The sequence below is a fragment of the Camelina sativa genome, chromosome 18, assembly GCF_000633955.1.
Source record: "Camelina sativa cultivar DH55 chromosome 18, Cs, whole genome shotgun sequence".
Taxonomy (NCBI): Eukaryota; Viridiplantae; Streptophyta; class Magnoliopsida; order Brassicales; family Brassicaceae; genus Camelina; species Camelina sativa.
The window spans coordinates 16,710,548-16,718,159 of record NC_025702.1 but is presented as its reverse complement, the minus strand read 5'-3'; the positions used below and the strand labels follow the sequence as shown (position 1 = coordinate 16,718,159).

The 7,612-nt window shown below is 39.4% G+C and overlaps 2 protein-coding genes across 2 annotated transcripts in view; one reads left to right on the top strand and one right to left on the bottom strand.

The window, feature by feature from the left end:
• Positions 2,024-4,017, top strand: LOC104762095 (methyl-CpG-binding domain-containing protein 7-like). Its single transcript, XM_010485323.2, has 6 exons — positions 2,024-2,262; positions 2,497-2,649; positions 2,740-2,838; positions 3,004-3,201; positions 3,276-3,398; positions 3,515-4,017. Exons 1-6 carry the CDS (start codon positions 2,116-2,118, stop codon positions 3,707-3,709), a joined length of 915 nt encoding a protein of 304 aa, XP_010483625.1. The 5' UTR covers positions 2,024-2,115; the 3' UTR covers positions 3,710-4,017.
• LOC104762094 (protein UPSTREAM OF FLC-like) overlaps positions 5,733-7,612 on the bottom strand; it is a 2,923-nt gene continuing 1,043 nt past the window's right edge. The window contains exons 2-4 of the mRNA XM_010485322.2: positions 7,338-7,407; positions 6,368-7,243; positions 5,733-6,097 (exon numbers count right to left, since the gene is read on the bottom strand). Of these exons, the coding sequence (XP_010483624.1) occupies positions 5,983-6,097; positions 6,368-7,243; positions 7,338-7,407 (1,061 nt within the window). The 3' untranslated portion in view covers positions 5,733-5,982. The remainder of the gene's footprint in view (positions 6,098-6,367; positions 7,244-7,337; positions 7,408-7,612) is intronic.

The following is a 7,612-nucleotide window of genomic DNA, read 5'->3' as shown; positions in this document are numbered from 1 at the left end:
TACGTTAATAAAAAACTATCAACAATATTATTTAGTTTATTACAACCGAAAAAACTTTTTCATTATTTTTGATTACAAACTTTTAAAAGTAGTAATCCAAAAACTTTTGATTATTTTTTTATATTTTACTTTGAGTAATGCATCTGATATGCACATAATAAACTTTGCTAAAAACATAAACAATATGCGACTCTAGAAGCTTTGGATAGAGTGTCGAGATCCTTTCTATGGGGGAGTACAGGGGAAAAACGTAAACAATATCTGATTGCTTGGGAAAAAGTGTGTTTGCCTAAAAAAGATGGAGGAGTGGGTATTAGAAAGACCAAGAGTATGAATATGGCCTTGTTGGCAAAGATTGGGTGGCGTCTCCTCCATGACACGGGGAGTCTATGGTCGCAGATCCTGCGGAGTAAATATAAAGTGGAGAATAACCACAATACTGCTTGGTTGACACCAAAGTCTACCTGGTCCTCAACATGGGGGAGTGTGGGATTAGGGGTGCGAGAGGTGATCCTAAAGGGGCATAGCTGGATCCTTGGGAATGGGAGAGAGATTCAGTTCTGGAAAGATAGGTGGTTGCTTAATGAGCCTTTACTCAATATGGTGATCTCTCGAGTGCCGCTAGAGAGGGAAAATGAAGTTGTTAAAGATGTATGGAGAGATGGCATTGGTTGGGCTCATGACATGATTTCACCGTATGTTTCTGAGGAGATGTGTTTGCGGTTATATGCGATGGTTCTGGATAATGTTATTGGTGCTAGAGATCGTCTCTCTGGGGGGGGGGGGGGAGTTCTGATGGAAGTTTCACAGTGGCTTCTGCGTACTCAGTCCTTACGCAGGAGAATATGCCTTTACCAAATATGGCGAGATTCTGGTCTTCTGTTTGGACCTTGGTGGTCCCAGAACGAGTTCGGACCTTCTTATGGCTAGTAAGTCATCATGTGATAATGACCAATGCTGAGCGGTTTCATAGGCACTTGGGAGATTCGCCAAACTGTCAAGTTTGTAGAAATGGAGTCGAGACGATCCTTCATGTGCTGCGGGATTGTGGAGCTATGGCGGGGCTTTGGCGGCGTTTGGTTCCTGTGGCCAAACAAACTCGGTTTTTTGAATCTACTTTACTGGAATGGTTATATGAGAATATGAATGATGTGTATCAGATTGAGGGTTGTGTATGGTCTACGGTGTTTGGTATGGCTGTTTGGTGGGGTTGGAAATGGCGTTGTGGCAACGTTTTTGGCAGTAATCAGAAGTGCCGTGCTAGAGTTAAATTTATCAAGGATATGGCCAAGGAAGTGGGTGGTGCGAATAGAGGACTGGGGAGCGTCAGTTCACCCCCTGTTCGTGTGGACCGTCTGATTGCTTGGACTGCTCCCGCGGATGGTTGGATGAAGATGAATACGGACGGAGCATCTCGTGGGAATCCTGGCATGGCAACAACAGGCGGGGTGTTACGAAATGGTTCGAGAGAGTGGAAGTGTGGGTTTTCTCTTCGTATTGGGATATGCTAGGCTCCTTTGGCTGAACTGTGGGGAGTTTACTACGGCCTTAGCATTGCTTGGGAGAAGTGGGTGACGCGGTTAGAGTTGGAGGTTGATTCAAAAGTGGTGGCTGGTTTTCTCGAGACAGGGGTGAGTGAGACTCACCCTTTGTCTTTCCTGGTACGTTTGTGCCATGACTTCATTTCTAGGGACTGGTGTGTCCGGGTTCTACATACGTATAGAGAGGCAAACCGTCCTGTCGATGGTTTGGCAAATTGTGCTTTCTCATTAGAGTTGGGTTTTCATTCTTTTGATGTTATTCGAAATTGTCTTGTACCGCTTTTGTCGGATGATGCGCACGATATAGCTATTTCTCGTCGTGTTTGTGTTTGATTTTTGTTTTGATTTAATAAAATAGGGGAGGCTTTGTCTCCCCTATTCCCTACCAAAAAAAAAAGAGATGAATTAGGATTGCCAAGTGTGCCTTTTGCGTGTCGTTTCGTGAAAGCAGTGAGTGACAGAGAAATAAAAAGTGTGTGGCGTGGCGTGGCTTGGCTTGGACTTGACCAGAACGAGAACCTCACTCTCGTCTCGGGTTTTTTTTTTTGTGTGGGTTAAACCCGGAAACGAAGCAATGCAGACGAGATCCTCCTCATCCTCACCCTCGCCTGACGAGGGCCAGCTGCAGATCGTGAACACTATTTCGTTTCGCGGCAAGATTTTGCCTGGTTGGACCGTCGTGAATCGGCCGCGATCGACCCGAAGCGGCAGTGCCGATACGGTAAATGTGATACGAAATTTGAGTTTTTTTCTTCTTCTAGATTTCGTACCAATTTGAAGATTTAGACTTGTTAAGTCTTTCGTGCAATGGATATGTATGAGACCAAAGTGTAATGTTTGGATCAAATTAGTGATTTTTTTGTCACAGAGCTTTTGGCTGTTGCTTTAGAGGATATATCTTAGAGTTATCTTGTGGAAAAATCTCATCTTTCCTTGCTTTGGGTATTGTGGGCAGTACTTTGTTGAGCCAGGGACTGGTAGAAAGTTTTCATCTTTAGAAGCTGTTCATAGACATTTGGCTGGAGAAGTAAGTGATAGACGCTTGACTCGAGCAAACACCTTCTTCCAGGAAAGGACAAGGGTTTATGAACGATCCAGAACCAAACAGGTCCCTTTATCTAGATTTCAAATTGCAAAGATGCATATGGTTATTCTTGGATCAAATACTTGAAATCAGTGAGAGTTATGCTTTATGCAGGAACATCGTAACGTTGAATATGCCTCCAAGGGTTTTCGATTGCCTAAAGGATGGTCTGTTGAAGAGGTTCCGAGGAAAAACTCTCATTGTATTGATAAGGTACTTGTGTAGAGACCCTATGCATATATGTTACTCGGAACAGAATGTGTAACATGTACTTAACAAAACTAGAATGATTTCAGAATGTGTAACATGTACTTAACAAAACTAGAATGATTTTAGGGTTGAGTCTCTTGCTAAACCAGTTAGTATTGTTCTTTGCAGTATTATGTTGAGCGAAAAACAAGAAAGCGTTTCCGTTCACTTGTTTCTGTGGAGAGATACTTAAAAGAATCCGGGAACCATACAGATCAGCAGCTTATGCTTTTACAGTATCGTCGTAGTCATTCCAAAGATTTCAGATTACCTGATGGATGGATCATTGAGGAGAAACCGCGAAGAAGTTCCACCCAAATAGACAGGGTATACATCTGATATTCTGGTTATGTTTGTTTTGTGTTCCAGATTTTCAAAACCGTTAATACTGTTATTTGCAGTCTTATATTGAACCAGAAACGGGGAATAAGTTCCGTTCCATGGCAGCAGTTGAGAGATACTTGCTAGCAGTCGGGAATGGTGCAGTTGACTCGGTTTCTATGGTGCAATCCAACCAGCTTGCCGTAAGTTTTCTAAGCTTACCAGATAAACAAAGTTTGGTTTTAAGCTTTTACGTCATTTAGAGGTTTACAAGGTTGTAATGGTGTGACGGTGGTTTCTTATATAACATATTTTTCAGCTTGCAGTGAACCGGAATGATACCAGATTTCTGAAGGAAGTTATTGACCCAAACCCACCGAAGAAAGTTAAATGGGTCCTTACTGGTCCAGGCGGAAATATGTTTACTGCGAAAGTGAGTGGATCAGACGTCTCTAGCTCAGTTAAACAGACATGGTCCGAGGCGTTTGTTTCAATGGTCCAAGACCGCTCTTAACAAAAATGTGACTAGGTCTGGTCTATTTGTGGTTGGTTTGACAAGCTAGTCCAGTCGGTAGTCTCATCAAGTTGTTCATACTTCAGACTAGTTCATAACTGACCCAAATTACCGGTTTTGCTTTCCATGTTAATATTCGTTGTGAACCGGAGTTTGGGTAGGTATATATGTTAGTGCTCAGGTTAAGTTAGGGGACAAAAAGTTGTCTGTAGTAAAGGCAGGTGAAATAATGGTTGAAATAATCTTGACATGTGTTTTCAAAAATAAATTATGTGTTCTTCCTTGCTTATATTTTTATTTTTTTCGAATTCTTCTCGTTAAATGAAATCGTCGAATACGAAAAAGCTCATGCAAACATCTTTTAGCATGTGAATCTAATTATATCGAGTATAAATTTCGAAATTTACAGGACTTGCTCGTTCCTGAGAGTCCATCGTTGTTACTAGTGGTTAAAGCCAGTAGCTCTCGAGTTTGGTATCTCATATCGTATTCCATGTGAGTCTATAATTACCTCCCGATACCGGTTTTTTCCAGTAAAACTGTAGAAAAAATGTAAGTAACAGTAGATAAAAAATAAATATAAAACTGTGAACTGTGAAGTACATTGTGTACACGCAATAACAGCTCTTTTTACCAAAATGTGAATTCACTTCAATGAAGTCAGTCACCTACTGCAAGATCTTATCTATGTAATTTATATGATTATTATCTTTATTTACTCTTGAATGTACGACAATCAGTCTGAGCCTTTGATAGACTCCATATTAAAGTGTTTTTAGCCTTCAATATATACAGTGTTTTATTTTGAATTTGGTCTAACCTTTTCCCTTCCTTTTTTTTGGTCAACCTAAACTGTTTCATTGTTGTCTTAACCTTGATGAGTTTCTAATTCGGAATCGACATTTAATGTGTTGGTTATAAACCAAGATTCACCCTAAGTGTGTTATTTTTGTCTTTTTGTTTGGATGCGTGATAATACGGTTCATTTAATAAGTAGTAGTATATTGGATGTCCACACTAAATGCATATCGTGGGAATTTGTATAATGTATTTCTTCTTTTGCATAGAAGTCTAGTAAATGAGAAGACTTTGGATAACAGTGCTGTTTAACACTTCTAGAAATGGGTAAGTGGAAACTTCTAAGTTTTCAAAGTCAAAAGACAACATTGTTGTTGGTTATTGAAATTTCTTTTGGTACGATTATTAAAAATTTCTATTGTGTACGTGCTATACAAATCGAAATTGACGCCCAAAAAGGACAAATAGGCCAAAGTTAAAGGCATAGAGACTTTTTTCTTTCTGAATTTTAAATTTGTAATCTCAAGGCACTACCCCAACATTTGACTCTAAGCTATTTATAATTTCAAGGATAAATATCACTTTACCACATTTCAATGGCATTTATTTCGAATATAATATAATGTTTTCGATGTGATTTCCAGTAACATAAATTTACTTCTCTAAACAAATCACGCCAAACTAAGTCAATTTGTAGTATAATACTATAAGAATACTCAACAAAATCGAGCCCAATGGTTTCTTTACTGCAAAATTAGCTATATCTATGAATCAAATAGTTAGTTGTACTTAATCACTTTTAGCTTAACATTGATACCACAGAAAAAAAAACTTCTGCCATATTATCCTAGAACACTGTTTGGTAACTGCTACAATTTTCTAAAATCTTTTACATCATCTAGTTAGATTCAACCCAACATTCACAATTACTACAAATCTATAAAAAAACAAAATTTTTTTTTAATGTATTTGCTATTTGGTCAGAGCATTTCTTGTTAATTAACATCAGAAGTATCTACAAGATTAATGTATAATTACTACTACAGTAATACTCCCAAAGTAAACGAAGCTTCCTATAATCATTTAGCATATTATTTTGAAGTGAAAGGAGCTATCAAATAGGAAACATCAAAAGAATGAAAAAATTGTCAAAACTAACTGCAATTTATAAATGAGATTCCCAATTACATATATAAGGTAACATTGGGTTATGAAAGAAATCAGATTTAAATTTGACCTCAAAAGACACCTAGGCTCAAACTACAACAATTATATATAAAAATATATGCACCCATCTTGTTTACTCTTAATTTTTAGCATGCAAAGGGAATTTTACATAGTTTACCTACACAATTCACAATGCTTACAAGTTACTACAACTCATCATTCCCTATTCTTTGTTATTCGAACCCAAACTAAGCTTGTTAGACGTGCCGTCTAGCTTCCTTCTCATCAGAGACATTCGTGCCGTTTCATTACTGCTGCCCACCATTGTTCCTTACAGCCACCGACTTTGGTTTCCTCGGGATGCACTTAGCTCGAACAGCTGCTTCCTCGTCCTTCTCCGTCGTTGGTACCATCCTTGAACTCCTAATAAAATGAACAAAATATCAATTATTACAATCTTTCAGTTCATGGTTTAAAAAAAAAGCTTATTCTAAAACGAAGAGACGTTTAGAAAGACGCCCCAAAATGTACTTGTACAAACTTTACCATTTTCAGCTCTTCAATCAACTCACGCCATAACCAATTATTTACCACGTACGTACGGGAAAATCCATTTAAAAAATAAAGTGAAAACAGAACTACGTGCCGTCTCACATAAAGAGAAAGCGAACTGCTTGATGTTTTTTAATTTACCTGTCAGCATTGTAAGACGAAGATCTTTTCAAAGTAGGAACGAGTTCATCCTTCTTGGTCTCAATCAAACTGCCGCTAAAATACTCCTTATCTTCCAATTGTACCCTTCCAAAACTCTTTAATTCCTTCTCTACCCTCTCCACACTACTACTATTATTATCACCTGCTTCTCTCGCTAGCGTACACCCGCTACGCCCAGTCATCGACAGCCCTTGATCTTTCAACAAAACGGGTCCGCATTCTTTAAACGACATCGTACCGCACGATATAAGCTGCATCAACACAGCAGAAGCTCTCATCCTCCCGCTTGATAAACTCTCCACCGCCCGATGATCAGTGCTGCTTTCGTTAGGACGTAATATCAGCCGTCCATCTGCTTTGATCAGATTCTCTAAAGTCTCGGGACTCGAATCCGACGGTGGAGGAGATATCTCGTCTCTGCTAAGCTCTGTGCTCTGGTTCTCGTAACTCAACGACCTCTTCACTTCCTCATCCTCCTCCTCCACCTCTTCTTTCGCCGGTTTTCTACGCCGCCGTCGATCGTCTGTCTGAGTAGAAGCGTCAGCAGCGAGTCTTTGAGTTGACTCGGCGCTTGACTCGGTTGCTTTGTAGACCTTGTACTCGCTGAGATCGATGGAGCTCCAAGACTGGTTTCTCCGACGATTTATCACCGCCGGGATATCATCGCCGGAGTTTTTATCCGGGTTTAGAGATCTTGGATCCCTGAACGACGTGGTTTCGAGGAGGCTTCTTGGGTTTGAGATAAGACAAGAATCAAGAACCTCAGAGCCTTTGAGAACGTATTCTTGACCTTGTACTGGGAAGATGAAGTCGTCCTCTGATAAATCATGCCAGACGAATCCATTTTTGTAGCTCCTGTGAAAAGTTAACAACAAAATGTTAAGAGAGTTTTAAAGGAAGTAGGCAAGTAGCTTTATAGATCCGAAGGTGGAAGTTTAGAGTCGTGTACCGTTTAGAAGACCAAGAGTAGAGACTTGCCATGCCCTTCCCTCTAAGATCATTCAAGCGGTTTATCACATCTGAGAATTTGGAAGAAACCAAAATAAAGTTTATTTTGAAAGCTATACAATTCGAAAACTTGCCGCTTTTTTGGCACTGTATGTTCTTGTAATAATAAAGAGGGAAAAGCCAAAGAGAAGAGAGAGTTTGAAAACCTTTTGAACTCAAAAAGCTACTTTCTTGAACAAAAAAAGATTTAAAAGAGTTTTTTTTTTTTTTTTTTTT

Coding starts and splice junctions, on each gene's coding strand:
- LOC104762095 (XM_010485323.2), top strand. CDS start 2,116: ATGCAGACGAGATCCTCCTCATCCTCACCCTCGCCTGACGAGGGCCAG. Junction 2,263..2,496: donor GAAGCGGCAGTGCCGATACG/GTAAATGTGATA, acceptor TATTGTGGGCAG/TACTTTGTTGAGCCAGGGAC. Junction 2,839..3,003: donor ACTCTCATTGTATTGATAAG/GTACTTGTGTAG, acceptor TGTTCTTTGCAG/TATTATGTTGAGCGAAAAAC.